Here is a 19,177-nt window from a genome sequence, read left to right as displayed (position 1 = left end):
ATTTAAATTTTGAAGAAGTGTTTAGCCCGGACCGACATGTATTGCCCCGAATAGTTTTGGTCCGAGCCTTTTTCATTTTTCGGGTTAGGCCTACGAAACGGCCCTCGAAAAGTCGGGCGAGTAAAGTCTATTCAGCTGAGCACAAAAATTCTAGTTAGGGCTGTCTAAGCCCGTTTACACATGTATTCAATACATCAATTAACCCAAAATATTGGCCTTCAAAAGTGAAAATAGTACTTCATGTGTTCCATATATATATATATATATATATATGTTGTATTTCTTACAAGATCATGGAAGCCTCCCTCTTTCGATCTTTCCTCTTCGGTCTTGCTCACGCTCGCTTCCGCCTCTGAAGACTCACCCTCGTCCCTCTCTCGCGGTCTCGTCACGCCTGTCGCTTCTCGTCTTCGAATCGAAGCTGACGCACTTTCTCGAAGAGCTCGCGGAAGCCATTGCCGAGGTCTCTCTCGCCCTCTGTTCTTCGGCTTCATTTCGCTGACAAGGAAACGAGCTCCAATCCGTAATTGGAGACGGCTTCATTCTTCGCTGCCGCAATCGTCGCGTGTGAATTACCAGACGCCATTACTGCTTCGGCTCCGATTCGTGTTCTGACCTCTCGCTTTCTTTGGAGAAGGGATCAATCAAAAAGCAAGCAATAGCTGCTCTCTCTCTCTCCGGACAGAATAGTTTCCATTCTCCGCTTTCTCATTTCTGGAGGAAAAGAAAATCACAAATCCGGAAATTTCCAGAATTCAAAAGAAAAAAAAGAACTTTGTCATTTTCCTCGGGGCGGTTTCCGGGTTGGGTTGTTGATGGGTCGGTTTTGATTCGGAGGCGTTTCTCTTCCCCTCGATCACAACCGGAACCTCCCGGCGATCTGTCTCGCTCACTCTCTTCCAGCGCAAAAGATTGACCCGATCGTCGACGATCGTCTATGATTGAAGGTGAGTTGTCCACGGCTTTCTTGTTCGGAGTTTGATGTTAATTGGAGAGGCTTTGAGACGTTCCTTCCAATTTCCTTTCATTCAAGCTGCTGGAGCACGAGAATGGTGAAATGGGTCTGTTTGAGGAGTTAAATTGCTGTCGTTGATTGTGAAAAAGCTTGCGAATTTGAAATTTCTTTCCGATCCGGGTCAGATGGGATCCTGTTAATTCGTTTCGTGTCTCCATTTTTCGATTTGAGCTAATTGTCGGGGGGAAAAATTGTTTGTAGAATGGACAAGGTCGTGGAAGCTGTTGAGGAAGTGAAGAAGGAATGGGGTGAGGCGTATGCCAAAACCCAAGAGCATATAAAGGCCATTGAGGAGTATAGCAAGTCGAGAGAGGAGAAGAATTCCCTCCCGAGGTTGAACGGTCTGGCACAGGATGGCTTGGCTCTGTTGAATTCGCTGCAGTTTAAACTCGATCTTCTCGCCCCGCAGCTGCCCGCCATCGATTCGGTCGAATCTGCCAAGTCAGTGCTCGAGTCTTGGAAGACCCGGAGCCAAAAGTAAGTTATTATTATTAATTGATTGACCCGAAATTGACATGCGGAATTTTGTATACTCTGGAAGACGATTGCTTGTTGTTTTTATAGTTTCATTAGCTACTGACATGAAACTTATAGTTGTGTGTCAAACCTTTTATTTGGGAAAGGATGTTGGGAAGTGTGGAAGAGCAGGAAAAATTCTTGTTTAGATGAAAGCTAATGACAGTTTTTGTCTTTGGAATTTCTGTTGCTGTGGATCCTTTTGTTTGAAACAAATGGTTGGCCCTGTTAGGACTTGTTTAACTTAAATTGTAAGGATTTACTTGATTGAGTAGTCTGAATGAGCCCCATATTGCATTCTTGTGAGTTGAGAAGAGATTTTGCGGTCTTATTGGTCCAATATCGGCATGGTTGGCTTGTTAACTCTCTTAAAGTTCATATATATGCTTGACATCCAATGCTTGTGCATTTGGAATAATCTAAGTGGAAATATTTCTATATGACCAAACTAGTTGTGCATACACCAACATGTAGAAGATTCTCAAAGATCGTATCTGTAATCAGCTTGCGAATGAGGTTGAGGAATGCTAATTTGCAAGCAAGGGCTAATCTGAGGAAGGCTGCGCAAGAAGAGGTATGTACAGTGTCCTCTATGTGATGCTTTGTCTTTGCTTTGCTCAATCGATGACTTTTTCTGTGATGAGTTCCAAATGTGGGCTCAGGAAGATGAACTCCTTTACTTTCATGCATGTTAGAGGGAACTGCTTCTTGGTGGCGGAGAAGAATCAACAATTCGCAGACGCAATTTACAGTATGTTTTACATCATTTCCTTTTTTCTGAACTCTGCAATATATTTTTTTCTGCAAGATTGTATTGCTTGCAATAGCTGGAATTCCAGACATCCGTGCAGTTAATCTCTGCTGCCCATAGTTATACAACCTACAAGTTGTTGATTTACCACTAATTGTTAGGACAAAAGCTGGAATGACATCTGCCGCAGAAAGCATCACAGATAGCCTTCGCCGCACTCGTCAACTGATGGTCCAGGTCAGTTGTCAGCTGGCTGTGTGCATCTTCTGTCCCCTTACATTTTTAGATGTCTGTATCATGAGTATTTAATGTTATTCCAAGTTTTAAGCCTGAATTATCCAAAGAAGAAAATCATTGTAACACTAAGGCCACTTTACAGGAGGTAGAACGAACTGCAAGCACACTCATGACTGTTGGTGAGTATTTTTGTTCCTATGAAGAGACTTTGAAGCAAACATATGTCATCGTGCTAGCTCTTTCTAAGCTTTGGATTTTTTTCTCATCACTTCGTTATCACAAATCGTTGTGGATTGGCCTTTGTCTCTCTTTTAAATGCATGAGCTGTGACTTGAGTTCTTCTTTCACTTTGGAACCGTGCTTCCCAAGCTAAGATCAGTAATGAAAAGATGTATAGTCCCAAAGCAACCTACCACTTTTCTGTCATATGAGGTACTTGGCTAAAGTTTTGCATTTTGATGTGTATTCCTTGTAGACTTTTAACCTTGTATATTTTCTGCAAATAGGAAGAGGGACATTACGAGACAATGGTCGGTTAAGAACATTATGAGACAATGGTTGGTTAAGTGACATTTGAGGCTAGCAAATTGTGTTTCCTTGATATGATCATGTAGTATCGATCATCAAACTAAAATAATCATAAGACATGTCCTACTTCAAATGTGTTTATTGATCATTTCATACTTTTTAGACCCTTGCCGTTAAACTAATAGTCGATACTTGTTTGAGAGTTGGTACTTATGTATAAACATGTCTTAATACAAACAAGATAGAATTATGATCATGGAAAAATAATGTGGAAGTCCAATTTAAACTACATTAACGGTCTTTAATGGAGGTTGAAAGTTCCAGTACTTTGTATTTGTTCTGTTATCATAATGCAAAACCTTCATTAGGCATATAAACACTTATTGTAAGAGATTCCCCAAGATTGTCTAGTGATCTTTTTTATGTCAAATACTGAAAAAGAGAAAAGGGATTTTATTCTTATTTTTTAGCATTGATTCTGCTTCGAACTTCCTGCGTCAAAGCTCGCATACAGTTTGTTGCGACAGGAACCGTGAGCAACAGCAAATGGCTAAGTTTTATTCGTAGATTGTCAGTAAAATTGTGGAAACATGATGTTTGGTGCATGCAGAGAAACTTCCTGTACATTAACTGGACAAGAGGCCAGTTTAACTTGAGGAAACTATTAACTCCACTTCTTGGGTTGGAAGCTTAAAGAGAAGTGAAGTTTAGATGCTAACAGCTTTAACAGTTATTGTACTTGGTAGTTTTATCCTTCGTATGCGCAATATCTATCTGTAGTGACACGGATATGGATAATATCTTTTTCTGGAACATTGAGCACCTTCACCTCATTAAAACCTGATTTTTCCATATTCTGTCTCTACAGATAGATGAATATGACTTACGAAGAAACTTGAATGTATAATTTTCATGGTGTATTTTGCAGACGAATCGACTGGAGTTCTAAGGAAGGCTGAAAGTGAGTACAAGGGCCACCGTTCATTGTTGATGCGCACCCGAAGCCTACTTTCTACAATGCGACGTCAAGATGTGATTGACAGGTCTGGATTTGGACAATTTTTTGTTGATTTTTCATTACTATTCATATGTGATGTTTACCTGGAACTGCCCTGAGCTTATACCTGGCTCCGATTGACAGGATAATAATTGCTGTTGGATTTATCCTGTTCTCGTGTGCTGTTCTATATGTCGTTTCGAAACGCATTGGGCTACTGAAATTGCAGAGGAAGGTCACAGCTGCACTGAAGGCGGGTATGGCAGGACAAGCAGAGATTGGACTTAGAGGCAACCAAGAGGGCATCAATATCCCCCATATCGTTGATAATCTAATTCCCAATTTGAATCTTCCATTGGATAGACCTATGCACGACGAACTTTGAGCTTCTCTAGGTGCTTTCTAGAGTACGGCATGTCAACTTGGTTCTGCTCGCTTGGCTCACTTTCAATTAAAAGGAAGATGGAGTGACATGCCATACTTTCTGTCACAATTGTTATGCTCAGGTTTAGGGACTGACTTTGTTGGGTCATAGTAAAAGAGTACATTGTGTATCCCCCTAGTCCACATTTTAGATTTCTCACTCGACGTCAATGACTTCTGCAAAATTTGCCCCTCTCTGGCTCCGATATATGTGCGTGATGCGGTTTCTGTTGCTCGTGTGGCTTGTCGTATATCATGAGACTATATGGTTTTCTAAGAAAAACTTTCGAGATGTTATTACAAATTTATGTGAGCCATTTCTGTTGAAGTACAGCATCTATATCAAATGCTTTATCTGTCTACGCTTTTGATTTTCTGCCAACTTTGAAACATAAGTTGCACCCGCATCTGCGTACTTTTTCTTGTGCGAATCCATCTGGTTTTGCCATCTACTCAGGATAACTCATATGCGGGAAGACGGTTCACATCTAAATGATCACCTCTCTTCATTGCTAACCTGTATGTACCTGAGCTTCCTTTGCAGCTGGTAAATTTGCCCATCTGTTCTGTGGGTCGTGTGCGCGAGCAAATACATTTATACCTGCTGGATACAAACTCATACTAGAAGCACGTATGAATTCATCCCGAGTTTCAATAAGCTGCAGAACATAAAGTCTCCTTTTACAATGACTCAGCTGAATAATAGAGTATTAAATGTCTCAAAACCAGAGTGCCATACATGACATGAATCCTTCAGAACATGGTATTCCAGATTTGAAACTCAGGCACTAGTTCAGGTGTCCTGCTGGATTCCAATTCCATGATAGGTAAGATTAGACATGGCCGGTTCGGTCGAACCGCCGGTTCCCGAGCCCCGCGGCTCTTTCCCCGTGCCTCCCCCCATTTTATTTTTTTAAAAAAAAACGGGTCGGAACCGGCCCTAAACCGCCAATTCCGGGCCTGTTCCAACAATTTAGAAACCGGAACCGGCCCTTGATGGCCGGTTCTAGTTCCAGGTTGGAACCGTGAGCCCGGTCAACGGGCCGGTTCCAGGCCCCGGCCCCCGGGCCCATTTGGCCATGTCTAGGTAAGATGGATCTCCTAGAGGCCTGCCCAGATCATCAAACATTGGAAAAACAGAAAAAAGACGAGGACATATCTAGAAAAGACATCATGCAGAAAAATTCCCATCAATGTTTGTGCATTTTATCATAGGAAAGATGGAATTCAAACTGGACATGAATATGAGTACCGGCTATGATTCTGATAGAAGGTGGACAGACAACTGATAGTAGACGTAAATGGCACTTTTCGTTAGCTTTGGGACCTGCAGCAATGGAGTGAATTGATTCTTTTAGAACACACATAAAGATACGTCGTATGGATCCGCCATTTCTACCACCTACATCCAGAGAGGACTGTCGAGTCTTTGACAATGAAAAAACAATAAAAACACTTTCAGAACAAAATGTCATGAAATGAGAAAATTGAAACATTACTCTCTAAAAACGAGGAGGCCAGGACAATGGGGATGAAGACCAGACCGACAAGAATAAGAGTTGTAATAACCTGAAATGATGAAGTGTTTCTGAGAAGCCACGGATGATTTGACTCCAATAATATATTGTGACTTGACAATATAAAGGAATCTTGTCGATCTCTTCTAGGTGCGAAATTCTGGAAAGGCCGCAAAGGACAGTAATGATGGGTTGTATCCTAATCTGAATAAGCACAATCACAATAGATAATAGCAAAAAATAGATGAAGCACGGTTTATCCAGATGAAGCACGGTTTATCTAGATTCACCTCATAATAGGGCTACATCCTGTAAAGAGATTTCACTATGATTTAGGTTTACGGCTACACAACTCATTATAATGATCTCCCATAAGAGCATAATATATATGACCTAAAAATAGGTCCAAAATCTAAACCTCTTTGATCCCATAACAAATGGGCTAACTTAAACACAAGTATGATTGAGCAACGGATTCCCCGTTTTGGGGGCGCTGCCCCCGAATCCCACATTTCATGTGCATGGAGCATATGTCATCGGTTTATACTTTAATTTCCCTAAACTTACGTGAGCGTTCCCGATATGAGAAATAAGGGTCTCCGAAGTATTCACCAACTTCTAACAAGTAAGAGATATGATATGATTCTGATTTCCTATTTTTCTTTTGCTTTTCCATGCGTTCATCGTCAGACAGTTGGCTAATTCGCTCAAATCCTATATGGATGCCGAGCAAGCATTTCCAGACAAAACGGACCAAGTCTCACGACTGGAGTTGGTCGCCCAACAGGGTGGTGGTTTATCCAAATCCCTCCGATGATGAAGCCGTGTGGATCCAAATATTGAAGGAGACGCCGGAGACGAATGGATTCGTGCTTGTCGAAGGAACTAACTATGTTATGCTCCTTTGTCTCTTTCCCTTCTTTTTGTCTTTGAATATAGTTGCCTTAAGAATAAAAAAGTGAATAAATCGGCAATTAAGAATGATGGATGAATAAAAAATAGGATTAATGGTACAAAAAATCCTAAGCTAGTCCTCTTGTAATAAATTTAACACAAGCTAATTTTTTTACCACATAAAATCTCAAACCAAGACACCAGTAACAAATTTGCTCCAAACTAAATTTTTTACCACAAAAAACCCCCAAATTGGTAGGCTTGTAACAAATTTGCCTTCTATTAGTTTCCATTAAATTTTACTGTCAAATTGTTGAGTTAGATGACGTATGGCGGTTGATGGATGTATCTGTTTGAAATTTTTACCCTTCATTTATCACGGGTAGGGGGTGCAAAAGAACTGGAAACCACTTGAACCGCCTAAAATTGGACCGGGCCGGAACCGGTGGTTCCTAATCCAATTCTCGATTCCAAGTATGAAATCGCCCACCCGAACCAAATGGGAATGGTAAAATATGATATATTATTTAATTTATAATTTCTAAAAAAAATTAAATCCCTAATTTGAAACTCGCTCTTCTCGTCTCAAACTCCCACTCTCACCTTAGTATCTCCATCTCCATCTCTCGATTTAGTGCTTCAATTCTCAACTTCCATTGACTCACGGCCACGCCTCCGGCCGTTCATCACCTCCCTCTCTCGCTCTTGGTTGCCTCCGTTTGCTTGGTGGGACTGGTTCCATAGACCCACCCGGGAACCGAATCGGATTGGCGGTCCGGTTCCCGGGTGGATCCATGGTACCAACAAGCGGTTTCCGATTTCAATTTTTTAGAATCGGCCCTTAGTGAGCGGTTTCCGATTCTATGGTGGGAACCACCCATCCGGACCATGCTCACCTCTAGTCATTGGTGTACCAGTTCGAAATTTTTTATGATAATAATACAATATTACGGAAACTAACATAGGGTGCTAGTTTGGAGTTTTTGGTGGTTAAAAAATTAGTTTACGGTAATTGGTATCAATTTGAGATTTTTTTGTGGTTAAAAAATTTATTTGGCATAAATTTGTCACAAGTGTATTAATTTAAGATTTTTCATTATATTAACTCTATTTTTTATTCGCCTTTCGTTCTTAATTGCCCATTTATTCATTTATTTATTCTTACAGCAAAATATATTAAAAGCGAATAGGAAGGGTAAAAGACAAACGAGCAGAACCATACTATGTCCCTTCAACGAGCACGAATCCACTCGATTCGGATAAACTACCGCCCGGTTAAGGGTCAGTGGAGAAGACCGTCTCTCATTTCTTCATAATCAGACCACAGCAAATTTTGAGTGCCTTCATGAAGGAGAGGTGAGGACATGCGCCCACGATATGCTCTTCTTTTCCGCCAGGCTCTCTGTACTCTTGTGTTTCCCGGTCTCACAAAGTACTCGCGTTGCTAAAGGAATGTCTACGGCAAATCCGTCGGGATGCGACACAGTTTTCGTGACACCAACAGCGCGGAAAATCGATATCGGCTCTGCATGGATCATGGTAAAACTTGGTGCTTTGCTTGCTTCTTGTTCCTTAATACGTTCTTTTCCTCCGGCTGCAGTCAAGATAATTCTTTTTCGGCAGTCATGACTGCACTTACTAACGTAACAGAAAAACGCTATCGCTTTGGCGGTCTCTCCAGTCGCCCGTCATAGCATAACAGAAGTGCTCACAAAGCATGCCCTTTTGCCATGGACTCTTCTCAAAAACTTTGGACTGGTATAATGGTTCATACATTCAAACACTGCTTACTTTGTTGTTTGTTCCCATTCAAACTCCAGCCTCTGGCACGGTCATGGAATCAGGGGATGAAATCTGTTATTCTATTGAGTAATATCTAACCTTTGGACTTTTGTTTAGGTACGTAATTTTTTTCTGACAAGGTAGAGATCGCAGATATCACCAAGCAGACAAGCTTCTTTTGGGATCTAAGAGACAGTCAATTATCTGGGATATCCTATGAACTTAGACATGATGTTCGCACTTTCGGCAGTTTCATAATTTATGATTCTGTTGGTTACCAACAGGTTATGGAGCATCTGAAATTGAGGATCTGGATGGACAACCATATGGCTCACATAAACTTTACAGTGTAATGTTGGATCTAGTCATATTAAATCCTTCTGGTTGCTGATTTAGAGGGCGTAGCTTTTCATCGCATATAATGCAATTGACATTCCTGTGAAATTTGGGCATCTTCCTTCCCTTAGATTTTATGGGAAAAGGAATGTAGTGATGCAGCAAAGTAGTGCACAAGTATTGCCACCTAGTATTTTTGTTGAGTATGTTATGCAGTGTGCTATTTAGGACATCGTCCATCAAGGCTGCTAGCAGGAACATGGCATCCGTATGTTCCATGTCCCACAGTTATATGACAATAAAGATATATGACATAATTTTGTTGACCTGCAAGTACTTGATCTCTGTCTCTAATGCTCAAAAAGGGTGAGGAGAGTCCAGTTCATATAACCTGTACATGCAAATTGATAAATCGTCCTGGATTTGCCGATAAATGGAATGCCAATAATTGGTAGGAGTTGGAAATATTGTTTCTGAAGAAGGTTATTCTATGTTGACGTCGCCTGCTGCTGCCACAACTCTGTGGCATATCCTCTTATCTCATGCTGCCATCCCAATGGGAGCTAATGCAGGGGAAAGGCTAAGGACTCTGCGAGGTTGATTTATCTTGGCTTAAATACATTAGTTTTCATGTGAAGTACCACTTAAATGATTTTAGCATATGCATAGGAAATGTTCCCTAATTGCTCGACTGTTATTTCAAGGTGGTATTTCTGGCAGTGGACGTGTATGTTCTGGTTTTCGTTGGGACATTTTCTAGGATGGCCTCCACTAAGCAGACTACTTTGACCCTCTGCCATGGTTATATATAGGGGTTCAGGATCCTGATGAGGGAATGCATTTGTTGATGCACTTTTCTAACGGTGGAGTTTGCTTTGAGGTGTTACTCATAAGCTTCCATAACCTACTTGTGGTAACTTTGGCCACCAGAGCTTCTTTGCGGTATTTGCTGATCGTGAGCTGATGCACATGCTTAACTTTTAAGACCATGAAATCAACCTTTGTGCTATAGTTGGCTGTGCTTTATGCTTCACTTGGAGGTGTCATCTGATTTGGATTCTCTTCTTTGCGTATTGCATGTTTTGGCAGGATCTCTTCTGTTGTTCTATGATATAAACTTTGTTAACAAGAGATTTATCATTTCACTTTTCATTAAGGTCATTGCTCATTAAAGCAAAACGGCGTTTGTGATGTGATGACATTACCAGGCCTCTCTTAAAAAGGGAAAGTCCATCTTGCTGAGAGTATTCTGGTTGTTGCATAGTACCTGTCATGGTTACAACATTTATGCATGCTCCAAATGTGCATGGTGCGGCTGCCAGTAACGACATTTATGAGAAATCGCTGTTCGAAGAGGGAACTGTCTGTCAGTCTCATCTAATCACATTGTTCAGATTTCGATCCCATTAGTCAGGAAGACCGGCACCTGGGAAGAGTACAATGTTTTAGAAACTGGTCTCTGGTACTCCATATCAGTAGATAAGGGTATCTCCTTACAACAAAGCATCTGTTTTTAAAGAAATCTAGATGATTTAACAGTGTCTTGACTTCTCAGGCTGCTGTGAGGGGCAAGAGACGATAACTTGTGATGGAATCAAAAAAATTCTATGGGTTGTTCATCTGGATGCACCAGCAAAACCTGAAAGCCCCATCCTTGTCGATTGGAAAAAGGGTGGATACAGTCTGTGTTTGGTATTATTAACAAAAGAAGCTACATTTATTACCAAAGATGCGCCTAAGGTTTCCAAGAAGACAGAGAAATTCCTGGGACCTATGCCAAGCCCAATTGTCTCCCATCTTTCTTGAAACTATCTTTCTAATCGACCAAACATTTTGTAAGAAGTCTTTAGGATTTTAAGTTTCCCAATTCCACATCTTAGAGACCGGCCGCCAAAAGATCTCTCCATTATCATCTGGAACGACTTCCATTTTGCCTCATATTTGACACAGACAACTTCTACAGACCGTACAAGTTCGAGAGTCAGAAAATTTTGGGACTGGATGGACCCTGTTGAAGGAAATAATAAGATCTCAAATAGCTAAACAGAGTGCCCCATGACTCATTGGAAAGGGAAACGGCAGACATAAAATAAAAGCTTTATTTTCAAGTGGAACTTGTAAAGAACCTGAAACTACCCACTCCTAGCTAAAACCTCAAGTAGCTAAACAGCCGTCGGTCAGTCAGGAACAATCTTAACCTCCGGAGGCGGCGGAATCGTGTATGTATTCCTGTGAATAGATTAAAAAGTGAAAAAAAGAGAAGACGGAAGAAGGAAAAAAACTAAGGAGTAGAACAATATTTGTACCCTTGGACGAGCACGAATCCGCTCGTCTCCAGCTTCTCTCTGAGGGTACAAGATTCCTGAGGAGAATGGTTTGCCATCGTTGTTCTTTGCTTGGGAGGAGTGATTTGAGCTGGTCTGTGGATATAGTAGGCTCGCACGGCTTTTTAACCGTTGGATATGTCATGCCCTATCTGGGCCGTCCATGAAGAATGCTTTGGGTTTATTTGGTAAGTCTCCTGCTTTTTTATTTTATTATATATAATAAAAAAGGCGAAGCTCAAATGTTACACTACAAATCGCTTATAAAAACTTGATCCAGTCTATTCTCCAAAGATAAAAATAATCAAATCTCTTGTGGCCTATTTAAAACTAAGTTACCATTCACATCACGTGAGTGAATGATTCAATTTGCTAATCAATCAGCACATATATTTCCTTCCCTCAAAATATGCAAAAATTTGACGTGCTGAAAATACAATAAATTTTTTGAAATATGAGGAATGAGCGTGTCACTAAAGTTGAGAGCGGGGGTTGATTTGTGGAGCAGTGAAATATCGGTTTGTGAGTCCACCTCCACGATAAGTTGAGGGATGCCCAAAGAAATTGCCATTTTAAGACCCAAGAGGATACCCCCACTGTTCTGCTTTGAGTGAAGAGCATACTCCCACAATCTGAGCAATAATCTGAGCAATAATCTGAGCAAATCTAGCAAGCTAGTTACCCAATTCATTATGCAAGAGCCCACCGATTGATTTTAAGGCTCCTTTTTTTTTATTCATATTCTTTTATTCCCAAAAAACAGAAATCTTATTTGGTAACTGTCGTCCTTGGGAATGGAATTTAAGAATAAAATTCGAAAAAATCATTTTTACTCGGAAATTATTTTTGAAATTATCAAAGAGGCTTTGTCAGCGAAAGCACAAGAGATAAAAACTTATGCCTCGTCGTTTTCTCTTGCCAAACACTCTCTTATCTTCTCTTCTTCCTTTCAGACGTGGAGCGCAGGCTCGTAACGTGCTTCTCTTTCTTCCTTCCGTTAAAGCAGGTGCGGTCATTAATTGACTTTTTATCATCTGCTGTAGTCTATGGACAAGAATTTTTTTTTTTTTTTTGCTTTTTCCCTTGAATGCTTGGAGCACTTGACGAAAAATATAACTGAGAATTCAATTATTTGAAAAGCAAAAGCAGACCCACTTCGTCTATTACTCAAGAAGCACCGACACTCTCTAGTGCTTTCGTGTCCTGTCGGGTCGTGTCCAACAATTCGACACTCTTCGATATGCGATCGATATATGGTTAGTACTCTAAACACGCCAGCGGCACACGAGTCCAGCATCTTAAGAAGCCATTTCAACACGAATGATATCAATTTTAAGCATTTTCAATAAATTATAGGACAACATGCAAATTTATCAAAAATATATATAATTAAATCATATGCCCGGCCATCCCAAAATCAATATACCCAGCTAGCATTAAAAAAAAAATCTAACCGTGTATCCCTAATAGAAAAAAAAAAAACCCATCGCTGATATTTTTATATATGCATGATAATTTATCGGTGTATATATAAAAATATACATTTGATATACAAAGTGTCCCAACGTGTTGGAATTCTCTTTTTTTTGAGAAATGACGTGTTGGCGTGTCGTATGTCGGTGCTACTTAATCTACCACCCCTCTACCTCCTCTGCCACCATAAAAACCACCGCCACTGTCAGCTCTCGGTCTAGCCTCATCCACCACAAACGGATAACCACCTAGTTCAGTCCCATTAAGCTCTAAAGCAATGTAGCTATCCGTAAAATCAAATCAATGTAAGCAAACCTGCAAAAGATCACGTAAAACCCAATATTCTGTATATACAATGATGTAATGCAGAGATCCAATCCTCACTTCCATCTTATTCCAGTTCATAACACATGCTAGAACCCTTTTCCTTAGGCTGCGCGATACCACTAAGAATAAACCTCAGCAGGTGAACTCAATCGTTAAGATGAATGCTTGTTAGTGTTCTAAATCAAGGTTATACTGATTAGGCGGCCCCGTAAATGGACATTCGCACGTGACTCTTATGACTGAATCAACTTTCATGAAGTTCACTAAGTTGCATGAGCATGAGCGACTCTTTTCTTCGGGTTACACCTTAAGGAACCCATTGAAGCAACTCTTGGGCTTCTTTAATGAACAACTGCATGCTGTAGAATCAGCACATGCATCTCATTTGTCTGATCATACATGTGATTATGTGCTTATTGTCTGAGTGCAAAAGCTACTTGGATTCTTTGCGGGATTTGAATGAGAGTATAGCATTTGATGCTGAATGATTCCATAGCTAGATACTTGATTGAAGTAAGACCTTAAATCGACAACATCCACGTCATGCTCTTTGTTGTTTGTATGGAGTCTAGGGCTTATATATAAGGATAAATAATGATGAAATGACTCATTTGATAAAAAGAAACGTTTGGTGATTTCAAGTTATCAAGATCGTGCTCCAACAAAGGTAACTCCTCGTACTAAATTGAAATGATATCGGTACAATTTCTAGACTTATAAAGTTGTAGACATTCTTATCAAGCTAAAGCGTAGATATCGATCATGGCCAAGCTATTACAAACGTTATCGAAATGTCATCGGCCTAATGCATTTATAACGACAGCATGTACTTTTTCAAGAGAAAACCCATGACTATTAGCTTTAGTCTCACTAAGTGTCTAATAAAGTGATAAACAACTTCATGTAACAAATTGAAGGATAAACTTGCTGGAGGCAATGTAATAGTTGCTTGATTGTCATTCGGCCATGCGCATAGGCTTGTTACCAAGGAATCCCACTTCCTATGAGACAATTCTGTCGGCAGACCTGTGCTTGTGTCCTACTTCACACCCTCCGAACGACCAGCTTCATTTTCCTTTCTAAAGCATATTCATGATGTGAACCGTCAACCTATAAGTATCAAGTACAGATAATGAAATTAGCTAGACAAAATTAAAGTATGTCCGACAGACCTGCTCATCACACCGCTTTTGAATTGTCCAATAAACCTGCTCATCACACTGCTTGAACTCCTTAATCACGATACAAGTTTCTGTGGGCTGTGGCCGTCCATCACATGTTGGTCTTGGAGATTCTATCGGTAAGCAGAATCATGGTCTAACAAAGGAGGGAAAAGCACTAAAACTGTGTGTGTTGCAATTGCAAAATGCCTAGCAAACAAAATCTTGTTAGAGTTTCCACACTATAAAGGAAGTTGCTCTTTAGTATAATGTAACAAGAAAGTGATATTCGCCTCCTGTTTCTATGTATAGAGCATGCTAAAAGAGTGACTTCGGGCACGTGTTGAGCTTTACCTAACATTTCGACCAAAAAAAGAAAAAGCTTTGCCTAACATGCTTTGAAAGTTTAAAAACATAAACTCAGCATGTTTCAATGTCTTGTCATGTGTAAATTTACTTCATGTAATGTGCTTTGAAGTTTGAAATGGTAATAAGACTCTTAGCAGCTTGATCGGTATCTTATTATCTGTTAAGTTTGTACATATTGTATGCTGTCCCTGCACTTTTTTAGATGCCTGTATCTTAAATATTTATCGTAATTTCAAGTTTCAAAACCTGAACTATCCAAAGAAGAAGATCATTGTAACATTAAGGTCATTTTGCAGGAGGTAGAACGAAGTGCGAGCACACTCATAACTGTTGGTAAGTAGTTTTGCTCCTATGAAGAGATTTTGGAGCAAACCCATGAGACAACCATGGTTAAGTGACATTTAAGGCTAGCAATTTGTGTTTCCTTGATACGGTCATGTATTATCGATCCTCAAATTAAAATAATCATGAGATATGTCCGACTTCGAGCATGTTTGTTTGCCGTCAAATTGACATTCGAAGTTGTTTGAGAGTTGGTCATGTCTCGATACGAACAAGATAAGAGTTGTGATCATGGAAAAATCATCTGGAAGTCCAGTTTAAACTACATTAACGGTCTTTAATGGAGGTCGAAAGTTCCAGTACTTCGAATTTGTTCTGTGATCATAACGCAAAACCTTCATTAGGCATATAAACACTCATTGAAAGAGATTCCTCAGATTGTCTAGTAATAAAAATGGATTTTATTCTTACTTTGAGCACTGATTCTGCTTCGTACTTCCTGCGTCAAAGCGAAATTTCACTCGCATACGGTTTGTTGCGACTGGAACCGTGAGCTTGCAACAGCAAATGGCTAAGTTTTGTTCAAAGATTGTCGGTAAAATTGTGGAAACTTGATCTATTCCAAAGAAACTTCCTGTACAGTAACTGGCCTGGACTAGAGGCCAGTTTAACTTGAGGGAACTATTAACTGGACTAGAGGCCAGTTTAACTCGAGGGAACTGTTAACTCCACTTCTTGGTTTGGAAGCTTGAAGAGAAGTGAAGTTCAGACACCAACAGCTTTAACTGTTACTGTTCACCATTGATGCGCACCCGAACCGGTTTGGTTCAGTCCTCGAGGGTTCCAGTCCGTTCCCAGATCCATAAAATTGGAACCTGTTAGGGTCGGTCTGGTCAATCCAGTTCCCCCGACTAATTTTTTAAAAAAACTACTTCCTAAATGTAGACCTAAACTTAAATCTAAGATGCTTAATATGCTTAGTATGATTTTTAGGTTTAGTGACAACACGATGTAATTAATGAGAGGTGGTTTGGCGAATATATAGTTAACGAAAAAAATTTAACAACAAATCAAAAGAAAAGTGATTAGCCCAACGATTGGACTGCTCAGGAATTGGACCGAGAACTAATCACCCTTGCCTTATATGTACCACAGTCTCCTTCACAGCTGGTAAATTTGCCTATCTGTTTTGCGGGGTCACACGCGAACACATACATTTATACATACGTTCGCAATGAGAGATGGATACAAACTCATAATAGAAGTGAGAATGGATTCATCCCGAGTTTTAGTACGCTACAAAACATGGTCTCCTTTACAATGACTCAGCTGAATAGTAGAGTATTAAATGTCACGAAACCAAAGTACCATACATGGCATGTATTCCTTCAGAACATAAACTTAGGCACTAGTTCAGGTGTCCTAGTGGATTCCTATTCCAAGATAGGTAAGATGGATCTCCAAGAGGCCTGCCCAAATCATCAAACATTAAATAAATAAATGAAAAAAGACAAGGAAAAAGAAACATATAAAAATCAATTAGTCAGAATTCCCAAAGCTAATCTTCTGTTGCAACAATCATGTTTTGAATGATTGATACTCACCTTGGCTTGAGCACATAGACAAGTATGAAGGCTACTGCCAAGAACAAGCAAATCCCTCCAACAGCCAGATAGGCCGCTCCCAGGAAGTCATTCTTCCCACCCAGCCAACTGGTGGTCGATAGCACCAAGTGCTTCTTGCCCCCGAAATCGTAGGTGTTGTAGTTATTCTGTATCATGACCGTGATCTCCTTACCTGCTTCGAGATCGACCTCTATCCTCCCATACAGTTTTCTGAAAGTGGGCAGCGCCGCCGTGCGCATCCACACGATCAGGTCCTCCTGTTCATTCAACTGTGGAATGCAAAATGCAATCAGTTAATCGTAAAAAGAAAGAGAGCGTGACTCTTCGAACCACTGAATGGATCAGATGGAGGTGATCCAATGCTTACAGGGATGCTTGAATTGAGTTTTGCACCGCCGATTAGACGTCCGTTTTGGAAATTCTTCGGGTAGACGTCGGATCCGAACTTATGCTCTCGGTCGCTGTCCCATGCTATGTTCCTCTTGTTGACGGCTAGCGGCTGATTGGTCACCGAAAACTTGTAAGTGTCGTTGAACAAGCTCCATGCGATGAGGCCACAAGGAACGATTGGCTGTTTGTCTCCCGCAAATGCTTCGGGCTCACAATTGGTTGTCTTCGACTCATCTTTCCTGCTTCGCAATTGTTTATCGCTCCTACTCTTGACATATCTAGAAAAGACATCATGCAGAAAAGTTCCAATCAGCGTTTGTGCATATTATTATAGGAGAGATGGAATTCAAACTGGACATGAATTTGAGTACCGGCGATGATTCTGATAGAAGTTAGACAGCTGATAGTAGACGTAAATGGGACTTTTCATTAGCTTTGGGACCTGCAACAATGGAGCAATAGATTCTTTTAGAACACACATAAAGATGGAAATAAGCATCAACAAAAGAAAACTCCCGCAGTAAGCAGAAAATGGACTCACGGTTAGCTTCCTAATGCAAGTCTTATCAGTATTATCATCTTGAATGAAGCCGAGAGCTCTGTCCTTGAAACTTGGAGGAATGCAATCTTCGTCGTATCGATCCACAATTTCTACAACCTACGGTCCAGAGGAATAATCGAGTGTTTGACAATCAAAAAACAAGAAAAACAAATTTCAGAACAAAGTACCATGAAATGAGAAAATTGAAACATTACTCTTTGAGAGGCAAACAAGGAGGCGAGGCCAATGGGGATGAAGATCACACCGACGAGAATAAGAGCCGTAATGACCTGATATGATGAAGTGTTTCTGAGAAGCCACGGATGATTTTGCTCCGATAATATATTGTGATTTGAAAATATAAAAAGGAACTAATAATGCTAATTGTAGATTGTACCCAACCGGGAGTCAAAATCGGTTTGCAAGCGGGAAGTTCCTGCTGGGTGAACCTAGAATCTGGAAAAACAAAAACACGGACAAATGCATCAAAGCTGATAATACAAACACTAATAAGTATAAACCTTTGTTATTGGTGTATCAAGCTGAATCAATAGGACAATCAGATGATGGAATATGACTGAAAAAAATTCTAAATGTTAAAAAGCTAAAGATATTTGCCCCTATCTACATCACTTGATAAGGATGCCTAAAAACATCTCGAATGCTTTAGGATCGACCACTAAATCATCAAAAGATGAAAAAGGAAGTCAATTCCTCAGATAAGATTGATTAGAGCACATAGATAATCTAAAGATGTTTTCCCAGTACTATATTACTTAGTTCCGAGCCGAGGCGCACTGCGAAAATGTCTTATTCTATTTCATAGCAATGTAAAGATCAAAAGCAATTCACCATCTTTTTCTTGTTGGCTATATAAGCACTTTAACATCTATCCATACTTGCCCCCGCCCAAAACCTCAAACGAAACAGAAGAAAGGAACGCCAACCTACTGGCATATTTCTCCGAGAAGGTGTTCCTTCAAAAGCTAATGCAGATGTGCATGTTCGGATGTAACTTAGAACTATTGCAAAGATACAAAGTGTCCTTCTTGAACTTCCCCAGCAATCACCTCCTGCATATGATCATAGGGCCAAGGACATGGATCGATGAACATGAGGACGCGAGCTCTTTTTCGTTTTGGCTATATAGAAACGACCCAACTCAGTACATACGACAAAAAGCCGAAATTCACTCAAAACGGCGTGTATACGATCGTTGAGCCAAGGACGCGAATTGAATGAACAAAGACGGACAGGAGACAACACAAATTCAACGAACAAATTCTGGGTATCCTATAATATGATCACGGCATTGAGAATTGTCAGAAGGGTTGGCACCCAAAAACGAAGAAGTCGAGGATTGAGAGATTTCCCATCATCAGAAGAGATCAAGAAAACCCAAAGATAAAACAAGGGTTACACGATCAAAACCACGAGAAGGAGAAGGAGGAGGAGGAGAAGAGGAGTACATTTGGGTCTTTTGGTGATCTTCTTGGCAGATGGGAATGGATCCTGCGTTCCATCGCTCCCTCCCGTCGAGCTCGTCTCGCCTCTTTCCACCATTTTCTTTTCCTTTTCGGTGCTTTCGCCTTCTCCCTTTCGTCGTCCTCTCTCCTCTTTCTCCCTCCCAGCCAGCCAACTTCTCCTTCCGCGTTCTCTATCTCTCTGTCTAATCTTCCCTTCTTTTGCG

At 40.5% G+C, this 19,177-nt stretch overlaps 2 protein-coding genes and 1 pseudogene across 4 annotated transcripts; 2 read left to right on the top strand and 1 right to left on the bottom strand.

The window, feature by feature from the left end:
• The first annotated feature begins 408 nt into the window (after positions 1-408).
• Positions 409-4,652, top strand: LOC115756913. Of its 2 annotated transcripts, XM_030696891.2 has the most exons (8): positions 409-947; positions 1,217-1,492; positions 2,036-2,105; positions 2,227-2,282; positions 2,444-2,519; positions 2,662-2,698; positions 3,976-4,090; positions 4,189-4,652. In XM_030696891.2, exons 2-8 carry the CDS (start codon positions 1,218-1,220, stop codon positions 4,427-4,429), a joined length of 870 nt encoding a protein of 289 aa, XP_030552751.1. In that variant the 5' UTR covers positions 409-947; position 1,217; the 3' UTR covers positions 4,430-4,652. The 2 variants fall into 2 exon arrangements, with proteins under 2 accessions (XP_030552751.1, XP_048134496.1); XM_048278539.1 differs by lacking the exon at positions 409-947 and having other exon boundaries at positions 1,022-1,492.
• A 536-nt stretch (positions 4,653-5,188) lies between these two features.
• LOC115756914 (ALA-interacting subunit 3-like) lies at positions 5,189-19,170 on the bottom strand. 2 transcript variants are annotated; one of them, XM_048278538.1, is made up of 9 exons: positions 18,957-19,170; positions 17,885-17,943; positions 17,703-17,777; positions 17,488-17,604; positions 17,318-17,388; positions 16,924-17,224; positions 16,536-16,825; positions 16,366-16,400; positions 5,189-5,281 (listed from the first exon to the last, which is right to left on the bottom strand). In XM_048278538.1, exons 1-9 carry the CDS (start codon positions 19,048-19,050, stop codon positions 5,256-5,258), a joined length of 1,068 nt encoding a protein of 355 aa, XP_048134495.1. In that variant the 5' UTR covers positions 19,051-19,170; the 3' UTR covers positions 5,189-5,255. The 2 variants fall into 2 exon arrangements, with proteins under 2 accessions (XP_048134495.1, XP_030552753.2); XM_030696893.2 differs by lacking the exon at positions 5,189-5,281 and having other exon boundaries at positions 16,100-16,400.
• On the top strand, positions 8,154-10,802 carry LOC115756918 (annotated as a pseudogene).
• Positions 19,171-19,177: the final 7 nt, after the last annotated feature.

Source organism: Rhodamnia argentea, chromosome 5 (assembly GCF_020921035.1).
Source record: "Rhodamnia argentea isolate NSW1041297 chromosome 5, ASM2092103v1, whole genome shotgun sequence".
Classification (NCBI taxonomy): Eukaryota; Viridiplantae; Streptophyta; class Magnoliopsida; order Myrtales; family Myrtaceae; genus Rhodamnia; species Rhodamnia argentea.
Note: the sequence above shows the minus strand (reverse complement) of the source record. Positions and strands in the feature narration are given on the sequence as shown.

Bases quoted from the DNA above. Each gene is read 5' to 3' on its own strand.
- LOC115756914 (XM_048278538.1), bottom strand. From the start codon at position 19,050: ATGGTGGAAAGAGGCGAGACGAGCTCGACGGGAGGGAGCGATGGAACG. The intron at 16,401-16,535 runs GTGAGTATCAAT...TGATTTGGGCAG, and splicing joins GTCTATGTGCTCAAGCCAAG to GCCTCTTGGAGATCCATCTT. The intron at 5,282-16,365 runs GGAATCCACTAG...TATCATGGAATT, and splicing joins ATCTTACCTATCTTGGAATA to GGAATCCAGCAGGACACCTG.
- LOC115756913 (XM_030696891.2), top strand. From the start codon at position 1,218: ATGGACAAGGTCGTGGAAGCTGTTGAGGAAGTGAAGAAGGAATGGGGT. The intron at 1,493-2,035 runs GTAAGTTATTAT...ATCTGTAATCAG, and splicing joins TGGAAGACCCGGAGCCAAAA to CTTGCGAATGAGGTTGAGGA. The intron at 2,283-2,443 runs GTATGTTTTACA...ACTAATTGTTAG, and splicing joins ATTCGCAGACGCAATTTACA to GACAAAAGCTGGAATGACAT.